Source organism: Mesoplodon densirostris, chromosome 5, assembly GCF_025265405.1.
Source record: "Mesoplodon densirostris isolate mMesDen1 chromosome 5, mMesDen1 primary haplotype, whole genome shotgun sequence".
Taxonomy (NCBI): domain Eukaryota; kingdom Metazoa; phylum Chordata; class Mammalia; order Artiodactyla; family Ziphiidae; genus Mesoplodon; species Mesoplodon densirostris.
The window spans coordinates 152,868,160-152,894,440 of NC_082665.1; the positions used below are offsets into that span (position 1 = coordinate 152,868,160).

A 26,281-nucleotide genomic window follows, 5' to 3' on the forward strand; every position below is an offset into this window, starting at 1 on the left:
TTCTTGGGCCTCAACGACGTCCAGACTACCTCAGCTGCGTGGGGTTTATACAACCCAACCCCTTCATGCACTCTGATGTGTACAAACACTTGTGGTTTGATTCAGTACACATGGCCCCCTGGAGGCATCCAGGAGGAGCCGTGCTTGACCCTAACAGAACTTCAGTCCATCCCAGAGATCAGAGGGTGGATTACTGTATTATTAATCATCATTTTAACTAACAATAATAATTAATAATGCAAGAGATCCATCCACAAACCACAGTGAGTCTGAAGAGCTAACTAGCTTACTAGTTTTGCTTGGGTTCCCCAGAAGCAGAGCCAGACACAGGGATCCTGGCACATGTCCACAATTAAGGAGCTCCTTTCAGGAAAAGGAGGAGAAGGAAAGTGGTTCAGGGCAATGTAAAGTGTTAAGCCAGGAGGTGCTCTTGGCTGGACTCTGGCTACAGCCTGATCCCTTGGAGAGCTCTGGAGTGTGGATTACACCACAGAGCAGAGTCCACTTTGAAGCAAGTGGACTGGGCTTTTAAACCCCACTGTCAGTCAGTCATTGGGCGACGGCTGAGGACTGGGGGTGGGGCATGCCTACCATCCTAGGCCAGGTCTTCTTTTTGGCGGAGGGCAAGTCTCTGGGCATCTGTGGCATCAGCAGCCAACAGTCATGGCAGCAGCCTGGTGAAGGGAATTTCACCGGGGCACTAACTGTGTCTACTACATTTGTCATTTGGTATCGGATGATCCTTTGCAGGCCTCAAAATGCATGTGCTGTGAGATGGGAAACCCATATGACTACAGTTAGACAGTTGAGAGTAAAACTTCACACAGGAAAGGCCAAGGCTGTTCCTGGCCCACTCACCAGGGCCCGTAAGGATTCCGTCTCAGCCTGCAGGCTCTGGATTTGGCAGGAAGTGTTGTGCATCTCCACCCTGAGGGCAGCAGCCAGCTTCTCTTCCTGGGTCTGGGCCCTGCGGGCCACCTCCGTCTGTTGCTGTGGAGAGGCAGGGGTGAGCAGGGGGAACCAGGGCCTGAACCCGTCCTTCCCTCTTACCTTCTCCAGTCACCACTCCGCAGCCCCTAACGCAGAGCAAACAGCCATTTGATTTAAAAATCACTCTTTTTCTATCGGCGCCCACACCAGCTTGTATTCCAACATTTATTTAGTTTGAACATATAATGCATGCAAATGGAATAAAATTCAAAAGATTTTCTAAAGGATATATAGTAGAAAGTCTCCTTTTCTTCCTGTGCCCTACTTACTTTGTTCTCCTGTTTCTAGTTTCTCATATCTCCTTCCAGAAATATTTCATATATTTATAAATAAATGCGTATGAGCATCCCTCCTTGCCTTGGTACTTAACATATTTTCAGAAATTATTCTATAGCAGTATAAATAGATCACTTACATTTTTTTTAAGGGCTGCATGGTAATGCCTTGCTTGGAAGTACTATGATTATTTGGAAGTTCCCCACTGGTGGACACTTAGCTTGTTTCCAGTCTTGGCCTATTATGAACAATGATGCCGTCCCTCATTTTCCATACATGGGAGGATCTCTGAGGGGTAAATTCCTGTCGTGGAACTGCTGAATCAAAAACATAGGCATTTGTGGACTTCCCTGGTGGCTCAGTAGTTAAGAATCTGCCTGCAGTGCAGGGGACACAGATTTGAGCCCTGGTCCGGGAAGATCCCACATGCCACAGAGCAACTAAGCCCGCGAGCCACAACTACTGAGCTTGCATGCTGCAACTACTGAAGCCCGCAAGCCTAGAGCCCATGCTCTGCAACAAGAGAAGCCACCGCAGTGAGAAGCCCACGCACCGCAATGAAGAGTAGCCCCTGCTTGCCGCAACTAGAGAAAGCCCGTGTGCAGCAACGAAGACCCAATGCAGCCCCCATACCAAAAAAAGTAGGCGTTTGTAATTTTGATAAACGTTGGGAATTTGTAACCCTTTCCAGTGCTCCAATTGCCCCACACCTTGCTCAAACAAGGAGTGAACAAACTTGACCTGATAGTCCCTGTTTCCCTGTAAAAACCCATCTGACCACACTGTGAATTTAGGAGGAAGTTCTGTGCTTTGAACCTTCTCCCCAGAGCAAGATGGACATATTCTGATTACTCCTCTTTGCCGGGGAAAAGGGAAAACACGAGAGCTCTCCCTCACTTATCTTCAGTGCAGTCTGATAAAATGTCTACAAGGCAGTGATGTAGGAGAAAATAAACTGCTTCCTCTCCTAAGTTACTGGCTTTCTGAATTTGCCATCTTTACCACATATGAATACTTATTTACAGAATTATGTGCAAATAGTCCAACCTAACTGACTGGCTAAGAAATCCCAAGTCAAAAGGCTCACATCTCAGTAGTAATTCTGCCAGTTCTTGCTGTTTGGGGGCTATAAAGAGCTCAACAAAAATGTCCATTAAAGGCTTGGGAGCAGCTGAAGGAGAACATAACCCGTGGACCCTGCTCTGACTGGTTGGCCCGTGACTGTGTATCTCCGGGCCATCATTCAGCCTCTCTGAGTTCCAGTCTCTGCCTGTAGATGACATTGAGTGGGGAATGATAATCATATGATGACTGCCTCCTGGGATCACTATGAGGCTCCCATCAGGTTATGCACGTGGAGGCTGTTAGAACCTTAAAATCATGCAAATATCGGCTATATATATTTTCTATGTGTAACAAGGAATGTAGTACCCAACAAATGAGTTTGTAAAAAGCCACTATGAGTTGAATACTACTAACGATAACTAATATATATTGAGCATTTTGTGGCAAACACTTTGTTAACTGCTTTTTTTTTTTTGGTTGTGCTATGTGGCTTGTGGGATCTTAGTTCTCCAACCACCAGGGAATTCCCTTAACTGCTTTAAGTCCATATATCATTTAATCTTTACAACCCTGTGAAGCAAATGTCATTGTTATTTCCGTTTTACATGAGGAAACTGAGGCGCAGAGAGATTGAGCTATTTATTCAGGATCAAATAGCCCGGACTTCCCTGGTGTCTCTGTGGTTAAGAATCTGCCTGCCAATGCAGGGGACACGGGTTCGAACACTGGTCCGGGAAGATCCCACATGCCACAGAGCAACTAAGACGGGGGCACCACACTTTCTGAGCCCTGGCAGCTAGAGCCCGTGCTCTGCAACAAGAGAAGTCACCGCAGTGAGAAGCCCACGCACCGCAATGAAGAGTCGCCCCTGCTCGCTGCAACTAGAGAAAGCCCGTGTGCAACAATGAAGACACAACACAGCCAAAAAGTAATAAATTTTTAAAAATTAAAAAAAAAAGAGCATATGTCCCTGATGGTCAGGGCTGGGACTCAAGCCCAGCAGCCGACCCCAGTGCTGTGCTCTTAACAACCAGTACTTAAGGCTGCCAATTCCACCAATGCCTCAACTTAAGACCCTCCAAATTAGAGCTGTCTCCCTCAAAGAGAAGGTGGATCCCTCTAAAATACCCTCATGGTTCACCAACTCCTGTGATCAGTAGCCCGGTTTTTCTTCCTCCCTCTGGGGCCGGGGCCTGGCCAGATGGGCTGTGTGGGAGAGGGGTACCCTGGCAGACAAATGGAGTCAGAGTGGCCAGGGACAGTCGTGAACTGAAGCTGGCTCTTAAAAGCTCACAAAAGCCAAGTGTTAAAGTTTCAGGAATTTTGTGATCTGGTGGTTATGTAGCCATCATTCAAAATTAGATCATATCAAGTTACAATCAAATAAGTTATATGAAAAAGGGTAATAAATAAACACATCACTGGCTAATTAGTTTGCATTTTATCATTATCTATGCTACTGAGGTAATTTACATCAATGGTACTTGTGTGGTAGAAATAACACATAAAGCTGTGCTCCTGCACATCTCTTCCCAACTTTGTGTTCATTTACATCATGTTAGTAGTTTGAAATCAACCATGGTGAGAGTATTTACACCATGGAAACTGGCAAACACTACAAATCAGGGTTTGAATGATTGTGTTGTTGATGGTCCAGATTTAAGAAAGGGATGAAGAAAATGTTAATAATGCAGATTAAACTTAAAAGTGGGTCATGTCTGTAGCTATTGCACTGGGAAGGGCACAAAAATTAGAGGGACTATTCTTCCAGTATCTGAAAATTATCATGTGATTCACAAAGAAGTCACTCACAACGCTGATGAATGAACTCATCCAAATATTAACCAAAATTCATAGCAGAGCTATCCTCATTCATCATTGATATGAGAGACTATTTGCTTAATCAGATATTAATAATCAAGCATTTTTCTGTAATCTGACTTTGTGACACCATTGTTGATGACAGAATTATAAAAATGGTTGGTGGATTTCGCAAGAAATAGCAAGTCACACTGAAGCTATAAATGCCAATGGAAGAGCAAAGTATTTTATCTTAAAATATGTTATTTCTAAAACTACAGAAAGAAAACATCAACAGAAACTTTTATGTTACCTTTTAGGTAGTGTTATGAATTTGATTGGCACATAAAAACATATGTTTACATTTCCTTGCAGAGAGCAGTTGGGAAACATCACCAGCACAGGATGGGTAAGAGCCGGGCATGAGGGGAAGTCCAGTCCCACGGAGGCATGTTTTAAAGCCTTGGTGGGCAGGTCTGGGGTAAAGCTGCTGGCCAAGGCCATAGCCCTAGCACTGAATGAATTGTCCCTCCTCTCAACCCAGATAATGTACTCTGTAGTTCAGTGGCACACACTGGTCTCTGGAGAAATGAATCCCCAGGTCTTAGTTTTATTGGCAAAATGCTGTACCCAAGTGTTTCCCAAATATTCTTGGACAATCAGCATGGTTTGTCATATATCTGAATACTAATTCAAACTGTTTTTATTTGAACCAATCCACTTTTTCTTTGCAAATAAATGTCTTTAAAATGTAAACTACAGTTAAGTTCTCAGATTTTAAAGTGTGTCAACATCATCTGGGGGACCTTGTGAAAATGCAGATTCTGATTAAGAAGATCCTGAGTGGGGCCCAGGAATCTGCATTTAAAACTTCCATGTGATGCCTGGTTCATGGCAGCAAAGTTCTAGATTGCTACAGAAACTGATAAAACTATTATTTGCCATAGATAAAAGGTAACTGAAAAAAAATCAATAAAATTAAAGCAAGCCACTGTATTATATTCGAGCAAATGTTGCTTGCCAAGCTGCTGAGTCTCAAAGCTGGCTTTCTCTTTGCTGAAAGGCAAAATTAATAAGTATAAGAGAAGTGTTAATGACGTCCCAGCACCAAATGGAAACTTTCTTGCACCACTTTTTAATTAAGATGGAAAGAGAAAAAGAAATTAATTTGATCACTGTGGGTTTCAGTGTTGTTTTATATCACGTCCCAGACCTTCTCAAATCAGCTTGCCACAAATGATACTTGTCCTTCATCTGGGGACTGTTAATTGTTTTAACTCACCTAAAAGTATTACGTGTTCTTCTCCAATGGCTATTTAGATTCATGTTTTCTCATTATTATAATAACTCTACTTCTGTTTCCATTTCAACCCAACGCCTACAGATTTCTCCTCACAGACCAAATAGGAGGTGTGTGGTTCTAGCTCCTGAGCGTGGGAAGGGAAGATTGATCTGCCGTTCAGTGCCATTGCTGGGATGTGTGCTGAGGTTCAGATATGTTGGTTCCCAGGCTTGCAAACCAGCTGGAATTCTGGGCTCCACTATGCACAAGCCGAGCCACCCAGGTTTGCACTCCAGCTGTGTTTCTGGGGCAGGAAAGCATGCTGGCATTTTGAAATACGGTAAAAATTTTCAAATTAAAATTTAAAACTTGGCACAATGCTGCCCATGAGGGATGGATGTGACAGACAAAGAGCAGCAGGCTGTTGAGTGAGAGTCAGAATGAAGAATTGGAGGGTCTGCAAATGGAGGGGAAAAGAGGCATCTCCACACCCCACCCATTTGGCTGATTAGCGTGGCCATTCCCCCAAACACCCTTGGCGATTGGAAAAAATGGCCACTTTGTGGTGTGAGGGGAGAGTGAGAGTTTAGGAGGGGGCAGGATGTGGAGAGCAGTGATTCTGGTGTGTTCTTAGCAGAACACGTGTCCAGACTGAGCCCTCAAGGGTGGACGTGTGCAGCCTGCCTTTCCCCATGCAGTTGCTGCGTGGGTTCCAGCAAGTCGCAAGCTCTCTGGGTTTTGCAGCTGGGGGACAGCTTTAGGAGAGTATTGCTCTGATGCAGAGCACAGCTAACGGCCTTGCTCTTAAGCTTCTCAGATCTCACAGGATCACACGGACCTCATTAGGGTCACTTTCATAGAGAAAGGGAAAGCAGTAGGCTCCTTGGGGACAAAGGGGTTCCCGATCTTGCATGATAGAAGAAGCTTATCTGCAGTGAAGGCACAGATTTGTGGTCTGGAAAGATCCTGACAGAAGTCTGGCCTAACCTTTTGGTCCCTCAAGACAAAGCCCTCCCAACCTCACACAAGATGTCACTTGTGCTCATCCTTAAAAAAGAGGATGAATCAAGGTCCGCCCACTCCATGAGGTCTGTCTGGGTCAGAGTAGCAGTTAAGAGTGTTGATTCTATAGTCAGAACATGTGGTTTGAATCCCAGCTCTGCCATGGTCTAACTGTGTGATTTATCTAACCTCTCTGTGCCTCAGTTTCCTCCTCTATAAAATGGATGAAATCACAATACCTATCTAGGGCTGGGAAGATGAAATGAGAACAGACCTGTCAAGTGCTCAGGACACCGTCGGGCGCTCGGTAAGCCCTCAGTAAATGCCCTGCTGGCCCCGCTTTCCCCGCACAGCTCACTCTGCCTGGCGTGGTCTTTCTGTCTGTTGTCTCTCACCTGCACCCCAGCCAACCTCACACTAGACAGTGGCACCTTGTGTACAGCAACAACTTCTTGCTCACCCCTCGACACCCCGGGCACCTAATCTGGTTTTTACCCCTAGAACATGCCCAGCGATGTTTACTGGAGGTCTACAGCGTGTTTCAGGTGCAGGCTTGGGACTGCGGAAGAGGAAGACCTACCAGGAATGGAATTAAATCTCCTTTTCATCAGGAGGATCGGCTGTCATTATTGTAATGATTATAAGGCACTTTGCAGCCACCCAGTGTCATATAAATGTTATTTAGCTGAGGATAGAGCTTGATAGGCAGCACACACACACCTGAACTACCCCAGCCAGGTGTAGGATTCACCTGGGAGAAAGCTGGATGCCATCCAGTCTTCACCAGATACATGCGTCCTCCTTAGTGGGAATTAAAAAGAAGTGCATGTCTCACTCGGTGAAACGTCAACACTGGCAGAAGAGCTGGCCTGGCTAGGCTGAGCCATGTCTCTCCTTGAACTTACATGAGAGCTGCTTGGCTGTTGAAGCGTATCTCTTTAGGGTGTAGGACCGATTCCCAGCCTCGGTCGAAGCTGCCAAAGGAAACACAGAGCAGCGTGTGGCTTGGCAGACTCACTGCCCTATTGGCCGTGCGTGAGCACACCCTGCTGATGAACGAGGCAGAAGGGGCTCAGCAAGGAGGGGTATTCTGAGGAGAAAACTATATTCTTCATCTGCAAGTAATTATTGGAGAAGTCTACGTGACAGCATTTTGGGTCGGGGTCATGAAGGTCACTCCATTCCAAGAAGGCTCGTCTCTGCTCTATCCCTGCCAGGAGACTCAGTGCTGGATACGAGCCCCCTTACCTTAATTTCTCACGGATTTGGGTTGCTTTGTCTTTGCAGATCTCTTAGTTTCAAAGTAAGATCCCTACGCTTTTCCTGGGAAAGAGTTACTATTAAGAAATATCTAAGACAGCTTTGAGATCGTCTGAATCAGTGGCTGGAGATGAGCAAGAATTGAAGCCAGGGACGTTGTGTCCACAGCACCAAGCATGGGGCCTGCAGCCTGGTTTGTGGTTGACAAATGGAGTCTGAATGAGTGAGTGAAGATTCCTTGGTGGAAGGTGTGAGGATGAGGGTGCCATGGTGGATGGGTGTTGACCAGTCGTGGGGTTGAAAACACAATATAGGAGATGAGGACCTGGGCGCCTCCCCCGCTCCATGTGGCTGTGCTGGGTAGTGGGGTAAAGGACTGGCGGTGCCCCCTTGATGAGACAGTCTCTTTATTTTCCCTAGTCTGATACCCTACCTTCCTGCCCCTAGCCATACCCGCTGGGGCACAACGCCGTAGCACACAGCTATACTAACACTTCCTTACGGGCTAACAATATCTTTTGAAAGCCAGCTGGAACTACCATAAATTAAGTAAAAAGACAAGTGACAGGGAGTTCCTTGGTGTCCCAGTGGTTAGGACTCTGAGCTTTCAATGCCAGGGCCTGGGTTCAATCCCTGGTCAGGGAATTAGGATCCTGCAAACCTCACACTGTGGCCAAAAAAAAAAAAAAAAAAGACAAGTGACAAGCTGGGAAGATATTTGCAACTTATATCACGGAGAGAGGACTAATTTCTCTAATTTACAAAGAGCCACTACAAACCAGTAAAAAAGAATCCCAGACCTAATAAAAATGGGCAAAAGATATGATCTGAGGGCTTCCCTGGTGGCACAGTGGTTGAGAGTCCGCCTGCCGATGCAGGTGACACGGGTTCGTGCCCCGGTCCGGGAAGATCCTACATGCCGCAGAGTGGCTAGGCCCGTGAGCCATGGCTGCTGAGCCTGAGCGTCCAGAGCCTGTGCTCCGCAACGGGAGAGGCCACAACAGTGAGAGGCCCGCGTACCGCAAAAAAAAAAAAAGATATGTAAAAGGATGTTCCACATTCCTCATATGACAAATGCAAGATAAAAGTATACTGGAAAACCATTTTTCACCTATAATATCGGCAAAGATCACAAAGTGATCACAAACTGTGAGAACTCACAGTATCAATGAAGATGCAGGGAATGGACACTCTCAAACATTTCTGATGAGAATATAAATTGTTATAACTTTTATAGAGGATAATTTGGCAATGTTTATCAAAATTACTGATGCACATAATTTTTGCCCCCGCAATTCCATGTCTATAAATTTATCCAGCAGATACATTTCTATATTGGGAAATGAGGGACATACAAAGTCAGTGACTAGTCTTATTTACAATAGCTAAAGATTGGAAGCCACCATTCATCAGCAGGGCACAGGTTAAAGAAACCCTGGGATACCTGTTAGCTGGAACAAGGGTTGGCAAGTTTTTCTGTAAAGGGCCAAATAGTAAATGTTTTAGGCTTAGCAGGCCATATGGTGGTCTCTGTTGCAACTATTCAACTTTGCTGGTGTAATGCAAATGCAGCCATAGACAATATGTAAATGATGAGCATGGCTATGTTCCAATAAACCTTTATTTGTGAAAAACGGGCAGCAAGTCAGACTTGGCTTGTGGGCCATAGTTTGCTGCCCCCTGTGGTACAATATTGTGCAGCTAAAAAGCAATATGTTCTGAATGCTACTAATTGTGTTAAAAGAGAAAATATATACATAGTTTCTTGTACATGCATAAAATGTCTCTGAAAGGGCACATGGGAAAAGGAAAACATTGACTGACCCTACAACAAAGACTGGGTGGCTGGGACATGGGTGGGATGACATTTTTCACTGTATATCATTTTGAATTTTGAACCAAGTCCCTTAAGGTATTAGATATTAAAATGCATAAATAAAAAAAGAAATAAAAGCAAGCTGAGGCCCTTTTGCAAAACTTGCTCTGTGACGTATTTTGAGGTTTAGAAATGCTAGGTGACTCATCTTCAGTGCTTGCTGTGAGCGCACCAGGAGGAATAAGCCAGTGCTTATTTCACAGAAGAGCCATTGAGATTATAGCCAACTCATCAGCACACAGGGACCCCTAGATTACAGATGCTCTCAGCGTTCTGCGCTCTCAAAGGAACTCTCCCAGTTGGCTGTCATGGCAGGACCACATTAGGCTGTCTTGGAGACTAGAGCAAGGGACGGTTGAGTGCCAGAAATCCATTTAATCTAATTTCATATATCCTAGAAAATACTGAATCTTCTTGGTAAAAGCAAGCAAAGAAAAGGCATAGACACAGCATCCTGTATAAAATACTTGCCCTCACAGAGCAAGTTATTGTTTGTGAATACGGATGACATGGTGACATGTTGCCCAAGTCTTCTAGTCTCTCATGGGTAGATCTAGACCTATGCTGTACAGTACGGTAGCCACTAGCCACATGTAGATACTTATGTAAGAAGTCATAAGCATTAAATAACATTAAGAATTCAGCTTCTCAGCTGTATCAGGCACATTTCAAGCACTCAGTAACCACACGTGGCTGAGCTGCCACACTGGACCCTGCACAGATTACAGAACAGCCCCATCACTGCAGAGATTTCCATTAGAGGGCACTGTCTGGTGCCTCCTGCAGCTCTAAGACTATCAACAACCAGAAACCTCGCAGTTCATTTCCATCTCTTCACCTCTCTTCATTCTTAACCACCTCCACAATCTGTCATCCTGACTGTTTGAGGCACGATGCTTACAGCTCAGATAAGTTTCTGACCACAAATACCTTAAACTGATCTGAGGCAAGTGTGACCTGCTGTCAGGGCAGGGAGCAGGGAGAGATCTATTTGTTGTGGAGTTCCTGGCCCCGAGGGGCTCCTAGGAGCTGCCAGCCACCCGCCTCCAGCTCACGCTGGTGACTGAATAAGCCTTTGGTTACTGTGCATGTCACCCAGCTGCAGTGAACAAGGGACAGAGATTTGGCTTCTGGGAATTGAGGGGAGGGCCTCCAATCCCATCAAGGGGAAACTGAAGTGGGGTAGGTCAACCTTTCGAACCCTAAGCAGCCTGATTCTGAAACTTTGGGAGCCCTTAGCCTTCAGGGTGGCCCCGTTTCCAGGAGGACCGCACACTGTAAGGAAAAGGTCAGTTGGAAGAAACATGGGATTATATGTATCATGATGGACTGACATGGACATGAAAGACCATAACTGCATTATATATATATATATATATATTTTTTCTGTGTGTGTGTGTGTGTGGTACGCAGGCCTCTCACTGTTGTGGCCTCTCCCGTTGCGGAGCACAGGCTCCAGATGCGCAGGCTCCGGAGGCGCAGGCTCAGCGGCCATGGCTCACGGGCCCAGCTGCTCCGCGGCATGTGGGATCCTCCCGGACCGGGGCACGAACCCGTGTCCCCTGCATCGGCAGGCGGACTCTCAACCACTGCGTCACCAGGGAAGCCCAACTGCATAATATTTTTGAAAGTGTCTTTTTGGCTACCTGGAACTTCATTTTACTGTTGATGATATGATGCTTGAAATGCTTGCATTTGTGAAAAAAAAACTTAGTAGAAACAGCCTCGCTGCAGGGAAGCTTCCCTCCCTTCCTTCCTTCCTGGTAGCAGAAAACACATCTGTGAAATGGGAACAACAAGAGTTCCTGCTTTTGAGGCTGTTGTGAGAATTCAATGAGCAGAAAGGATGTCAGAGGTCTGTCTAGCCAGCACAAATGGCCTCACATGGTTATCAGTTTTATTTTTAAATTCTAGGTCTTGTAACAATGACTGACAGACGATTTCGATGTATCCATAAGTTCTGCAAGTTTTAGGAAGCAAGGGCACTGAGACATCTTAATCTAGCCAACGTCAGTGTACAGCATACATGCACTCAGGGCTCTCTCTTTTTTTTTTTTGTCGCTCTACAGAGAGGAAATGTCTCAGCACATGAATCCAGGAAACAGGTGAATAAGAGTGACCCTTCATTATTCCCCAAGGTGGTCTTTTTAAGGTCTGTCAGTTGCAGACTGAGAAGTGTGTTCCATGGTTAGCCAGGAGGAGGTGTAGAGGGTGGTATGGCATGCTGTTGGAGGTTCTCGAAGGATCCCCAAATACCCTGAGTTGGGTAATCACATCAAACAGAAAAGGAAGGGCCAGACTTTAAAACACTCTGGAAATTCTCTGGACCAACGTGATCCCCCAGTCACAGAATCATACAACCTGAGAAGCTCCAAAGACTGGACCACTGAGGTTCCTGACATCTATAACACCGTGGCTGGAGAGAACCTAGTGTTATAAGCTTTTACTGATTAAGGAATAAAAGGAGTTGGCAGGAAAGTGATAGCAGATGCTGACGACATCCACCTTGACTCCTTGGGCCATTACATGTTAGTTATCCCCAGCTTCCTTCCCACTGTCAGATTCTGCACCTCTCCCTGGGAGCTCTCTCTGAAGTCTTTGAAAGGTCACTCTGCTAGCAGGTGGCAGATGACTGAGGGGAGAGGGTATTACTACCCCAGCTTCCTCACCTCTCTCCTCTCCTGTATTCTGTACTGTTCCCCAGGCCCCCATGGGGATGCTCCAGTCGCCCCCAGTGGGAGCTAGTTGGATAACGTGTTCTTTGTTTGCTTCTCTGCTTCCCGCAACTTCCAAAGAAACCACCTACACTTCAATATTTGTCTCAGGATCAGTTTCTGGAGGAACTTAAATGAAGACAACTTAATTGTGTCAATTAATTTTTAGCCTCTCCAAGCTGAGAGGTAATTAAATACATGTCTGTATTCTGTCTGCAGAATGTTTAGAAAGCAGTGTGTGCTAAACCATTTCACATTTGCACTTCGCAGCCAAGAAACGATGTTTAGGCTGGACAAAAGTCAGCCCCCGAGGGCATGACGGCAGTTGACAAAACTATTTATTGGAGGACTTCTGGCTGTCAGTTCTGATCTCTGTTGATGATTAGAGGAATTCACTCATTCTGCAAATATTTTCTGAGCTCTTCCTCTCTGCAAGAGGCCCAGGGAGTATGGCCAAACTGAAACAAGTACTGTCTGTTTTCTCTGAGATGTAGCTTTCAGATTACTCTATTAAAAAAACACTAATGAATCTGTTCAGAATTAATGTTTGAATGACTGTTGGGCTGGTGATGGTTCTCAAGAGGGTGAAGGGTGAATAGTAATGAAGTTTCTTTTTTCTTTTTCACACTATGCAGGATTAATTTCTGTTAATTACAATACCCCTCCACCCTTTCCCAAAGAGATCATCACTATGGTGTGGTGTAGACCCCAGGAGGGTTGGGGCAGAAACAAGTCTGCAAATCCCTGGGCCACTGTGATTTTGGAAGCGGAGCCAAGGAGAAGTGACAACCTAACGCAGAGAAAACAATCCCGGGTCAGGAGCCAGGAAAGCTGAACCGTGGTGTTTCAACCAGCCGTGCAACTCCAGGACATCAACTGCCCTCGCTGGGTCTCAGTTTCCTCACCTCTAAAATGAGGGAATGGGACTGATGGTCTCTAGGGTCATTAATTATAAATATTCATGAGTCCCCTAAGAAGCAATGGACCCAAACCATATATATGCTTTGGTTTCACTTTCTCTTTGTGTGGTTTTGCCTCTCACTGGTTATGGGGGTTGTATTTCATGGAGTGACTAGGCACTATTTACCGTGGAAATTGTTTGTAGTGACCTGGCCCAAGGATTTGAAGGTTAGAAAGAAGAGCTTTTGAGAAGGGGTAAGGGGTGGAGCATTGGGGAGTGGAAGATGTTTTCTGGGCTGGAGAACACTGGGGGATCCAGACTTGTGAAGACCCTGCGGGGAAGTTTCCTGTTGATACTTGGGGGGGCAGGGGTTGAGGAGGGCTGGGAGAAGAAAGAGCAGAAAAGGTCCTCCGGTTTTCTTTTGGGAGTTTTTTTTATCAACTCTTGTGGTTCCCAAACTTGACTGTGTATTAGAACCATCAGTGAGCTTAAAAACCATGAAGTCCCTCCCCTCCTTCTGATTTAATTGGTCTTGGGCCTGGGTGTTTCTGAAAGTGCACTGAAATAATGTTGTTGTGCAGTCAGGAGTGAGACCCACTCAGTGGTCCCCGAGAAATCAGGAGCAGCCCTCTTGCCTTCTTTCAAATTCTACTTTATTTTTCCCACTTCCTTCATGCTTTCTTTCCTATTCTGCTCTTTCAATCCTCTGCCTCAGAATTCCAGAATCATGAATGGGTGGGAGAAGGGGAAGGGAAGGACAAACCCTGTGCATTCTATTTTCTGGTTAATTCCTTTCTTATTTATGAGGTTTAATAAAAGATGCTTTCCCCCCATGACTATATTCATACTACTTTAAAAAAACTTAAGAAAAACTCGGAAGCAAGAAAGAAAAAACATCACAACATGAAATGGGTCCCACACTTAAAGACAACCACTGCTAATGCTAATACCTTTACAGTTTAGAGTTTTCTTTCTGATTTTTTTTTAAGGGAGACCTTTTCTTCACAGCTTTATTAAGGTATAATTGAAGTACAATAAACTGTGTTCTGACCTTTTCTTGATGCCTAGTTTCTTTGTTTGAATGCTTTACCTACTGTGTATAGCAGGGGTTGGCAACTGCAGCCTGAAGGTCAAACCCAGCCCACCTCCTGTTTCTGTAAATAAAGTTTTATTGGAACACAGCCATGCTCACTGGTTACCTTCTGTCCGCAGCTGCTTTCACACCACAGTGGCAGAGCTGAGTATTGCAACAGAGACCATCTTGCCCAGGAAGCCTCAATATTTACTATCTTGTCCTTTACAGAACAAGTTTGCTGACCCCTGGTACATACCAATCTGTATTCTCTTTTTTCTCCCCATTTTACCTTATTGCCTGAGCAGTTCCCATATTGCTATAAATGCTTCATAAATATCATTTCTAATAACTGCTTGATATTTCATTGCATGGTTAGGTTGTGGCTTAGTCTTTCTCCTGTTATTAAATATTTATCTGGTTTTCTTCCCAATTTTTTTCACCCTTATAATAATGAAGGCTTCAGTGGGTCTATTTGGATGTACACTTTATCTGTATTTTCAGTTATATCTTTAGGATGGGGTCTAGATTATTCAAGTGGTAGGCAGGAGCATTTTATGATTCTTGGTACATGTCATCAAATCCCTTCCTCAAAGACGTCACATGGGTTTGTGCTCCCCAACAGCTCAGGAGATCACCCACATCTCCACAGGCTTGCCAGCACTGAGTATTACCATTTAAAACTTTTTCTGCATTTAGACAGGTAAACCAAAAGCTTTGCTTTAAATTGCATTTCTTTTCTGTATAACGAGATTGAAATGGTTGCTTTTCTTCTTTTGCATGTTGGCTGCTGCTCACCTCTGCTTGGCCTCCTTCTGCACAGGGCAGAGGGAGGGTGCTGGTCCTGCCTCTTACCTTAGCTTGGAGCAAGGCTCCCGCTTCCGCCCACTTCTTTTCGACATCTCTCTCCCAGTGAACTCTGATCGTCTCAAGGATGTCATCCAGCCCAGTGCCAATGGGAACATCCAATTGTTCCAGCTCAGACCCTGCCAGCTGTTTGTATAGCATTTTCACATCCTGAAAATGACAACATATACCTCAGTGAGTTCCAGAGGAGAAAGAAAAGACACGGAATTCCAGCCAGCCGAAGCCCAGCTCCGTGGGCAATACTTTGCTTCTCATTTTGCTGCTGCCAGACATGGGGCTTCACAAAGACGGGAAAAGTCCCTGGTCCTCTTCCCAGCATGGGCGCTATATTCTCTTTTCCCCAGGATGCATTTCTTAGGCTACTCTTCACAAACCCATGCCCACCCAAAGCAAAGATCAAAATAAATAAATAACAACACAGAGTAAGCAATAACAGCAAGATGAAATTTATGAATTTCATAAAGTCAGAGGAGGCGGAAAGAGATTTAAAGATAACTGCCGAGTTTTTAAAACGTTACCTTTGGAGAGTGGTGACAAACTATGGAGCTAAGGACAGGAGGAAGTGGGCTTATTGATTCCTGGTTAGCTTACAGCTGGACAAAAGAAGGAACTTCCCAATGTGAACATGGTTAAATGGGTTTTGACTTTTTCCAACTGCAAGCACTTTTTGGATCTTGGATGTTTGGGTCTTGACCGGTGTGAGGTTGTTTAGAATCACTGCAGTTCTGCAGGACACTGGACATCACTACAGGCGGTCCCCTTCAGTCCTGTCACTCAACGATCTGACCGAATTTCATTGAGTGTGACTAAACCACAGCCTGGGTCTACTCTCGGAGTTATTTTGTTCGCCCAGTACAGTGTTGAAAAAACAGTGTGAACTGGAAAGCTCAGGGGATGCTCCCTTCCACTCAACACACGTTCCATCACTCACGACTGCTTGGACCGGCTGCCTCCCCATTGAAGTACCGGCCTGGTCCCTGAAGCCAGTTGAGTTTGAAACTCAGGGTAACCGCACCCACTACAAGAAGCTGGAAATATTGTCCTGGCATTGTGCCTGCAGCCCTGGGCAAGCGACGCGCAGCGTCACCTGTGTTGTGAAGCTCAGCCCGACAGGTGAGGGCCCCCTCCTACCTCTTCATAGCTCCTTGACAGAAAGCCAAGTTCTTCTTTCAGGCTTTCTATTTGACTCTCCAGATCCTTTTTTGTCGAATTCGCTTCATCAATGACTTTATACAGAGAGTTAATTTCCTCTTCCGCCGCCTTTCGAAACGGCTGCTCATTTTCATATCTGTAGGTAAAGGCACTCAATCAGCAGAGCTGGGTGACCCCAGAGAAAAATAATCAGATTATAAATGTGACCAACAGACCAATTATGGGATACTTAGGCAATGACTGTTCAAAGTCACTGTTCCAATGGGTTTGAGGACACTGTTAATGCAATTGCTGCCTGTTGATTTATTAAAATGAAAGCGATTGCAGCCAACTTCTGATAACAGGGCACCTGGCTGAATTAGGTGCCATCCTCATGGGGCACGGGAGCAGAGAGCTCTAGGGAAAGCTCCTCCAAGCGGCCAGATCCAGGTAAGGGACCAGCGCTGTCATCATTATGCTGATCTGACATCCTTTTCACCCGGGAATCCTTTAACGAACATCACTGAGAATCTGCGAAGTCCCAGGCTTTGTGCTGGTGATCCCCAAATGAAGAACATGCATGGTTCCTCTCCCAAAAAGCCCAGGTAAAATTTCAGGACCGTGGCTGCAAGCCCAAATGCCTTCAGGGACCAAGTGGGGAATGTAGATGAGGGATGAGGGCCAGGTCTGGGCAACAGCAAGAGGTGGGGGTTGACAGGTGTAGGATAGCACATGCTTCACCTAAAGGGGCGCTGCTGCACAGCCCTCCCATCACTGCGGCGTGGGAAGGGGTACGCCCTTCTCTTGAGAAACCAGAAACCTGGATTTGCATGCGAAATATGCAGAAACACACAGGCACACATATACACGCAGACACAAGTCTGAAACTACCCAACATCTCTGGCAGTTTCTCCCAGTGGCGCTCCTTTCTTCCATGGCCTTCCACTCAGCCAAATTTCACACCTTACCTTCATCCATCCACAGAAGGGAGAAATCTCACACCTCTCATTTCAGAAAGCCTCTTAAGGTCTTAGAATTTTAAAGGATTTTCGTGTTCAGCTATCCAAACTCCTGCCTGGTGACAATCCCTTGATGGCATTTTTGATAGGTGATCACGCAGGATCTGCTTCAATACTTCCAGCAACGGGGACCTCATCATCTCCCAAGGCCATCATGTCATTTTTGGACAGCTCTAACTATTGCAAATTGCTTCCTTCAAGAGCTTTAGTCTCTATTCCTGAAAGAGTCTGAGTTCCACCCACTGGACACCCAAAGTCAGTCTAACCCTTCTGCTGGCAGTCCTACAAATATTTGGAGACACTCTCTTATGTCACTCTCTTGTCCCCCATCTCCATCCCCTACACCCCTCCGAGACTTTTTGTCCTCAGGTTAAGCATTCCTACTTCCTTCCTCCATTTTTCATGCAAATGGGTTTTCATATTTGTCATTATTGAGGGCAGGGACTATGACCTTTTCATTTTTGTTTTTGCAGCAGCAGGTTTAAGATATATTTTTGGAACGACTTGAAATGCTCCAATTGGTCTGTGTCCTTCTTAAAATGTGATACAGAGAAAGAAATGCAAAACTCCAGGTGTTACCTGATTACTTCAGGATCTTGTGGGACTGTCTGCTCCTTTGTTTAAACCCTTTAATTCTATTCATCACGGATCCTAAGATTTGTATTGTGGGTTTTGTTTGTTTGTATGTTTGTTCATTTCATTTTGATTAGCTGTATTTGCTGCTAACTAATATTGAGTCTCCTACCAAGTAGACGTCCTGAACATTTTTCACAAAAGCTACTTTCAGCCCAATTTCCCTGTCCTCCTGGGTGCAACTGGTATTTGAACCCAGGAATCGGAGCTTATGTTTCTCCTCTTTCCATGTCATTGGTCCATTGTTCCAATGTATGGGATCAGAATCGTGATCCTGTCATTCTACCCTTCACCACCCCACCTGGCTTTGTCTCATCTGCCACTTTGCCACGCCTGCTTTCAAGCACCTTGCAGTTAAAAAAACAGAGTCCTGTGGCATACCACCAGAGACTTCCCTCGGAGCTGGACCTGTACATTTGAATCAGCACTAGGGGGCTGGTTTCTGAAGCATTGTTCTGTGCTCTATATGTGGAATTAGATTTTCTACCCAAATTTATTCTTTTTGAAGGATTGCGTTCTTATTAACATTTAGTTCTTTTGGAAACAAGTCCTATCCTTCCAGCTGAAATGGAAACCCACTCATATGACGGGGATTAGTCTCTTTTGACCCAAGCTGGAAGAATCCCCCACGTGCCTCTGGAGTCCTATTTTGCTCACCTCTCCAGGGAGCCTGGTCCCTTTCAGCACATGATCCATTCAGCATGACTGGAGGTTCTGGTCTCCTACAGACCGTTTTCTTGGCAGTCCTCTGAGGGATAACTCTGTGATATCCCCCAAGGCTGCTGTTCCACTTTGAGCATTTTTTTCACTGCCCCATTTTGAATGGTGCTTCGGTTAGAACCCCTGGGTGCTCATGACACCCAGAGCTGTCTTGCCTTGACCTGCAGGCCACTCTAACACAACATTGTTTATGGCATCCCATCATTTCTGCTTGGCTGCTCCACCATCAGCTCTACTCAGCTTCCTCAAAACCAAACTTATTATCAAACCCTGAATTTTAGGTAAACGTTCCCTCCCCGATTTTCTATTTCATTCAAAGAATCACCTTCTAGATTACCCAGGTTCAAAGTCTGGAACTTACCTTTAACCTTCTCTTTTCAGGCTATCTATGTAGATAATTTTCAAATCCAGCCAGTTAGTTCTTTAACCCACCCCTCAAGTCTGCCCGTTGCTACCATCCCAGGCAGGCCCTGAACTACGCCCCTCGTTGTCTTCCCAGGCCCACAGCACTGCCCTCAGAGTGACTCTCCTTAACCACATGGAGTCACTCCTCTGCTCAGACGCCTTCAGTGTCATCCGCAATAATCCGACCTCAGCTTACTTCCCAATCCAGACCTTGCCTCTCCATCCGTCCAAACCCTTCACTCCCATTGTTTCCTGCTCATTGGCCTGCCTGTCCTCTCCACCCTTCAAAGCTTCCTTTAAAGCTAAATCTGGTCATGATGAGCCACTGCTCGAACCCCTTCTATGGGTCTCCTCTGCCCTCAGATAATTTCAAGCCCTCTGGAATGGCTGGCACGGTCCTCCAGGATCTGTGTCCCCTTCATGCACTCTATGTGCCCCAGTTATCCTGGGGGGCTTGGGATTCCACTAACGCACCATGTCTTCTAATGTCCTCCTGCCTTTGCACACGCTGTCCCCTCTGCCTGGAAAGTCATGCCTACTTTATTTGCCTGTTCAACTTCTACATGAGTTTAGGACCCAAATCAGGCATCATCTCTTGTCAACACTCCCTAACCAGGCTAAATGACCCCCCTCATCTGGGCTCATCTCAGTGATGGCACATCTGCTCAGTAATCACTGTCTGTTCACCCTCTGTCTTTGCCACTAACCTGTGGGCTCACTGAGGTCAGGAACCATGCCTGATTCACTTCACTCTCAGTACCTGGCAAGGAGCCTGGCACAAAGCAGACATTCAAACATTTGTTGAATTCATTCATTCACTCATTTGATTTTTTTTTTTTTTTTTTTTTTTTTTTTGTGGTACGTGGCGTCTCACTGTTGTGGCCTCTCCCGTTGCGGAGCACAGGCTCCGGACACGCAGGCTCAGGGGCCATGGCTCACGGGCCCAGCCGCTCTACGGCATGTGGGATCTTCCCGGACCGGGACACGAACCTGTGTCCCCTGCATCGGCAGGTGGACTCTCAACCACTGCGCCACCAGGGAAGCCCTCGATAAATATTTTCTGAGCATCTATCTTGTGCTGGCACTCTTTTAGGTGCTGGTGATACACTGGGGCACAAAATAGACCAAGCCCCTGTTTTCGGTGAGTTTACATTCTACTCTGTTGAATGGCAGGACAAAGGTATGTATGAATGAATAAACAAATGAATGAATGAGTTCATGCCAAAAGGAATAAATGAATGAATGAGTGAAAAACATTTCAGTCAGATGCTACCTTTATCACACTTAATTAAATTCTACCTTAAATTTAGTGTGAATAGTTCGATGTCTATTGGCATCTTTTTTTTTTTTTATTTTTTTTATTTTTTTATTATTATTTTTTTTTAATTTTTATTTATTTTATTTTTTTCTTTTTGCTGTATGCGGGCCTCTCACTGTTGTGGCCTCTCCCGTTGCGGAGCACAGGCTCCGGATGCGCAGGCCCAGCGGCCATGGCTCACGGGCCCAGCCGCTCCGCGGCATATGGGATCCTCCCAGACCGGGGCACGAACCCGTATCCCCTGCATCGGCAGGCGGACTCTTAACCACTGCGCCACCAGGGAGGCCCGGCATCTTTTTTTTTTAATATTTATTTATCTATTTGGCTGTGCTAGGTCTTAGTTGTGGCACATGGGATCTTTAGTTGCAGCATGCAAGATCTTTTTTAGTTGTGGCATGAGGCATCTTTTTAGTTGTGGCATGCGGGATCTTTTAGTTGCAGCATGCAGGCTCTAGTTCCCTGACCAGGGATCGAACCTGGGCCCCCTGCACTGGGAGTGTGGAGTCTTAACCACTGGACCACCAGCGAAGTCCCAGTTGGCATCTGTCTTTACCATGCAGAGAGTTGTCAGTGGCTGGATGATGGCTGCACTTCTTTGTGCGCCTCTGACCTTGGCTACCAGTGCTGAGCAAGACGGCAGCCCTGGTTGGTTGAGAGTCTCCTTGACTCCAGAGTGGCATGAAAGGAGGCCTTTTAGCAGGTGGGTAAGCTTGGTCTTAAAGAAAGGAAGTGACTGGGGATCTGAGGAGATGGTGGACATTCCCTGTTTCATCATAGCACCCTTCTTATTCCTAAGATAAGAATGGCCATGGGATCATGGTCTTCCCCATAGACTCCTAACTATATGCCTTTCTCTTCATCTTTGCTAATTTAGAGAATAACAATCCCATCATCCACCCATTTGCTCAACTCCCAGGACACCTTCCCCTCAAAATATTCTCAAAATCACTGTGTTCATCCATAAAAGGGGCATCTTCATTTTGCTTCTCCATTAGGCCAGTGTTTTACAAACCCCACTCACTTACACGATTTTGCACTAACTGTGTATCTTCTGTATCATTATTTACTTTATGTTGTTACTTAAATTCATGTACTTAAAGAGTAAATCTTAAATCAATAAACTTTAAAAGCTCTTTATATTAAATAAATTTTAAATTGCCACTATAAATGGTAGTACTGTAGTGGAAAAACAGTTTCATGGGCCATAAACAGAAGGTAACTATAAAAATAAATATATGGGGCTTCCCTGGTGGCGCAGTGGTTGATAGTCCATCTGCCGATGCAGGGGACACGGGTCCGTGCCCTGGTCCGGGAAGATCCCACATGCCGCAGAGTGGCTGGGCCCGTGAGCCATGACCGCTGAGCCTGCGCATCCGGAGCCTGTGCTCCGCAACGGGAGAGGCCACAACAGTGAGAGGCCCGCGTACCGCAAAAAAATAATAATAATTAAAAAATATATGACTGGGACTTCCCTGGTGGCACAGTGGTTAAGAATCTGCCTGCCGATGCAGGGGACACGGGTTCGATTCCCCGTCTAGGAAGATCCCACATGCCGCAGAGCAACTAAGCCTGTGTGCCACAACTACTGAGCCTTGTGCCACAACTACTGAAGCCCATGCGCCTAGAACCTGTGCTCCGGAACAACAGAAGCCACCACAATAAGAAGCCCGTGCACTGCAACAAAGAGTACTTCCTGCTCACTACAACTAGAGAAAGCCTGTGTGCAGCAACAAAGACCCAGTGCAGCCAAAAATAAATAAATAAATAGATAAATTTATAAATAAGTAACTACATGACTATTAAAATTAAAACGTTTATCTTTATACCGCTTAAGTTGATCTTCATCAGCCACATTATAGGAAACACTATTAGACTCCAAAGAGGTGGCTCTCAAGGCTGGATGGACATAAGAAAGCCTGGTGGACTTTAAAAATACAGAGGCCGGGACCCACCCCCACTAATGTCTGTGGGGCTTGTGCGCTGGCAGTTTGAAGGGCCCAGGTAATTCTCATATGCAGCCAGGATTGAGAAGCATTGCTCCAAACCAGTAGTTCTCAAAATTTGGTCCCAGGACCAACAGGATCAGCATCATTGGGAACTGGTTAGAAATGTAAGTTTTAGGTCCCGCCTAAGGCCTGTTGAATCTGAAACTCTGAGAGTGGGCACAGCAGGCTGCGTTTTCTATCAGTCTCTCAGGTGATTCTCATGAACACTAGGTTTTTTTTTTTTTTTTTTTTTTTTTGCTGTACGCGGGCCTCTCACTGCTGTGGCCTCTCCCGTTGCGGAGCACAGGCTCCGGACACACAGGCTCCGCGGCCATGGCTCACGGGCTCAGCCGCTCCGCGGCATGTGGGATCTTCCGGGATCGGGGCACGAACCCGTGTCCCCTGCATCGGCAGGCGGACTCTCAACCACTGCGCCACCAGGGAAGCCCGAACACTAGGTTTTGAGACCTCTGCTCTAAGCCAAGTGACACTGGCAAAATCTCTGAGGCCTTGGAACTGGTTTGTGTCTACAAGGAGGGTTTGAGCCAGGTATTCTTGGCTCTGGATTCTCCTGGGGATGCTGTTATCCCACCCAGCCTTCCATGAGGCTAGGGTTCATGCTGCAGACTCTGGGGCTGCATTACCCGAGTGGCCCAGGAGTCTGGGGCACGGAGGGACTGTCCCCTCGGCTGTGGAGTGTTACCTCTCCTTGAAATCGTCCGCGCCAGCCTGGATATTCTCCGTCTGCAGCATGAGCCGTGCGTTTTCCAGGACTGCGTCGCCCACCTAGAACGACCACACAACAAAGGACAAGGTCACTGTGATGTCTTCCTACTTCAAATGGTGCCTCATGCTGGGCACAGAGGCTCTGGGACACTGAGAGCACTTTCTAATGGCAAATGTTTTTAGAATTCAAGTGTCCCTCTCTAAGAAGCAGGGGGCGAGATAGACACTAAAACATAAAATCTCAGTGTCTTCTAAGGGCTTTTAGGGTTGGATTTTTGGAGCGAAAAGATTACTCAAGGCAGACTTGTCTGTGGCCTCTGTCACAATGATGAGCTTTCGGCTCTCCAGTGAAATTTCTGGCTCCTTAAATGAAGTTTCACTGGCTTGACTTAGTGTCTCTTAACATTTTCTGGTCATGGATGCCTTTGGGAAGCTGATGAAATCTCTGGACCAGTGCTACCCAATAGAACTTTCGGTGGTGATGGAACTGTTCTACACTGTGTGGTCCAACACAGTGGCCACACGTGGCTACCGAGCACGCAAAATGTAGCAAAGGCAACTGAAGAACTGAACATTTACTTTTATTTAATCTTAACTAATTTACATTTAAATAGCCACAGGTGGCCACAGGTGGCTCCAGAACTGGACAGCTCAGCTCTAGAATTCTGTCCACCCTCAGAACATACATGTGAACATAAACATTGTACATACAGTTTATGTATGTACATAAATATTGTACATACAGTTCGGGGGTTTCATGGAGAAGAATGATTTTTCAAACTTGGCCCTCAGCACCCCTCAGGGTTCCCCACAGGTGGGGATTGGGAGGATAGTCATCTTCTTAACCTGAGAAACTTCTTTTTAAAATAAATATATTTTTTACATATTGGCTTTCGGATAATCTTCAGCTTGGGATGGGGGATAAACTAACTGTTACTTTAAAATAAGGATGCAAATCTGAGGAAACTTTCTGGAGTGATAAAGATGTTCCATATCTGGATCTGGTGATTACATTGATGTATAATATGTAACAATTTGTTAAGCTGTACCATTAAGATTTGTGTATTTTACTATATGTAAATTATGTTTAATAAAAATACATAAAACTGAAAGAAAAAGAAGGTTGTAAATCACTGTTTTAAGCTCTTATCAGTCCTTTGCTCTTGAAAGTAAATGAGTTGGAAGTTCTTCACCGACTTGGTGAAGGACTTCTGGCACCAGAGGTCAGAGACCGGAGTAAGATAAGAAAGAACGGGGATGGGAAGACCCCGGTTGCCTGCTCCCCAGTATGCATCAAGGCAGGGCTGCAGCAGAGAGAAGATGAGGTTGCTGGTGGGAAATTCAATGAAGTGGACAGACAACACAGGATGACCCTACTGGAACAGGGGAGCACCATCCCTTCCACCCAGATATGGGACTTGGTCCGCGCCTGTACTCCCTCGGTTTCCCCAGCAAAGCCCTCAACCCACTGTGCTGAAGTGGCCCTTCCCAGGGTCAACTCCTTGTTCATTGCTGTGTCTCCAAGCTCTGGTTGTGGTGGACATTCCATCAACACCTGTTGAGTGAATGCCTGCATGAATGAATTGTGTGACCATGGGTGAGCTATTCCCGGTCTTCCCCTGTCCCAGGTCTGGAGATCATTTTCTGGAAGCCCCCAGGAAGGATGTTTTAAGATGTACCTGGGATTTTGTTTTTATTCTGGTATGGAGAGGCCAACAGATCAGGAGACAACTGACACTGCAAAGACCATTTGTTACTTACAGTTCCCAAGAGGAGGGGGCAGCCATACCATGTAGGGCAACACAGAGACGAACCAGGTTGGTCAGGAAGCAGAAGGGGCGAGCGGAAAGCGTGGGCAAAGGCTTTATTGTGGTTTTCATGGGAAGGAACGGGCACAGCAGTGCAAGCAGCTGGGATTGGCTGGTTTGAATAACTTCAATGGTCTCTGGGCTATAGGGGTGGTCCCTTGTTGTCTGGTACCCAGCCCTGGGTGGTCAGAGCAGAGGAATATTGCCTCTTGGAGTGTGAGCCCCAGCAAGGGGAGGCAGGTTGGGATATTGACTCAGGATGGGTTGGTTTGCATCTCAAAGGCTCGCTCACAGGTAAGTGGTTCTTATCTCTAGGATTCACTAGCCCTGCAATGGGGCCGTCTCTCCCTGTCAGTGAGGTCCCAGCTGCCACAGCATCAAGAATACAGAAGATGGGGCTTCCCTGTTGGCACAGTGGTTGAGAATCTGCCTGCCAATGCAGGGGACACGGGTTCGAGCCCTGGTCTGGGAAGATCCCACATGGTGCGGAACAACTGGGCCCGTGAGCCACAGCTACTGAGCCTGCGCATCTGGAGCCTGTGCTCCACAACAAGAGAGGCCGCGACAGTGAGAGACCCACGCACCGCGATGAAGAGTGGCCACTGCTCGCCGCAACTAGAGAAAGTCCTCGCACAGAAATGAAGACCCAACACAGCCAAAAATAAATAAATTAATTAAAAAAAAAAGAATACAGAAAATAAGAACATTGAGTTAATATCGTTGAGTATAGTTCATTCAAAGTCTCTGGCTATGTGAGGCCTCTGAGAACTAGCTTTGGCTGCTCTGACCTATAGCCCTCTATTGGTCCTCCTTCACACGCTGCTGCACCCACATTTAGGAGCCCCTTTCCTTGTCTTTGGATGCTCCATGATGCCATTTCGCAGATGATGAATTTGCAGCCCAGGGCAATTACCCTGCTTGTTTTCTCACAATGGTGCCCATGGCAAATATTCCACCCTAGCACGGGACCTTGAGTCATAGCAGGTGTCCAGACTGTGGGCTCAAAAACCCCAGCTACAGAGATGATGGCTTCCAAAATGCTCTAGAGTAGGTGGCCATGCAGGGCCAGATGCGGGCAGATGTGGGCCTGGAGCTTGTACAAGTTGGGAGACTGCCTTTACGAAAAAGAATAAAAAATTACTAATACAAAGGGGGACGTGCAAGTGAGGGAGCTTGAGGCTTAAACTCTTCACGTGGGTACAGCTCTGTTTTGTTTCTGCTTTGAAAACATGCAATGCAGGGGGTGGACAGAAAACGTAAAAACCCCAACCCTGGGGCGTGGGGGGTATGTGTACCATACTCAGAGGCACGCAATTCTGGAAAAGCAGAAAGGTGCCTGGGGATGCAGTCACCTATGGCCCACCGTCCAGAGCAAACACACTACCGCTTTCATGTGCTGCCTTTTGACTTGGGCTTTGCTCTGCCCAGCAG

General features: G+C 46.1%; 1 protein-coding gene across 1 annotated transcript in view; it reads right to left on the reverse strand.

The window, feature by feature from the left end:
• The window catches only part of BFSP2 (beaded filament structural protein 2), an 82,618-nt gene that overhangs the window by 22,601 nt on the left and 33,736 nt on the right, over nucleotides 1-26,281 (reverse strand). The window contains exons 2-5 of the mRNA XM_060098904.1: nucleotides 23,020-23,102; nucleotides 16,237-16,393; nucleotides 15,094-15,255; nucleotides 859-990 (exon numbers count right to left, since the gene is read on the reverse strand). Coding sequence (XP_059954887.1) covers nucleotides 859-990; nucleotides 15,094-15,255; nucleotides 16,237-16,393; nucleotides 23,020-23,102 — 534 coding nt within the window. The remainder of the gene's footprint in view (nucleotides 1-858; nucleotides 991-15,093; nucleotides 15,256-16,236; nucleotides 16,394-23,019; nucleotides 23,103-26,281) is intronic.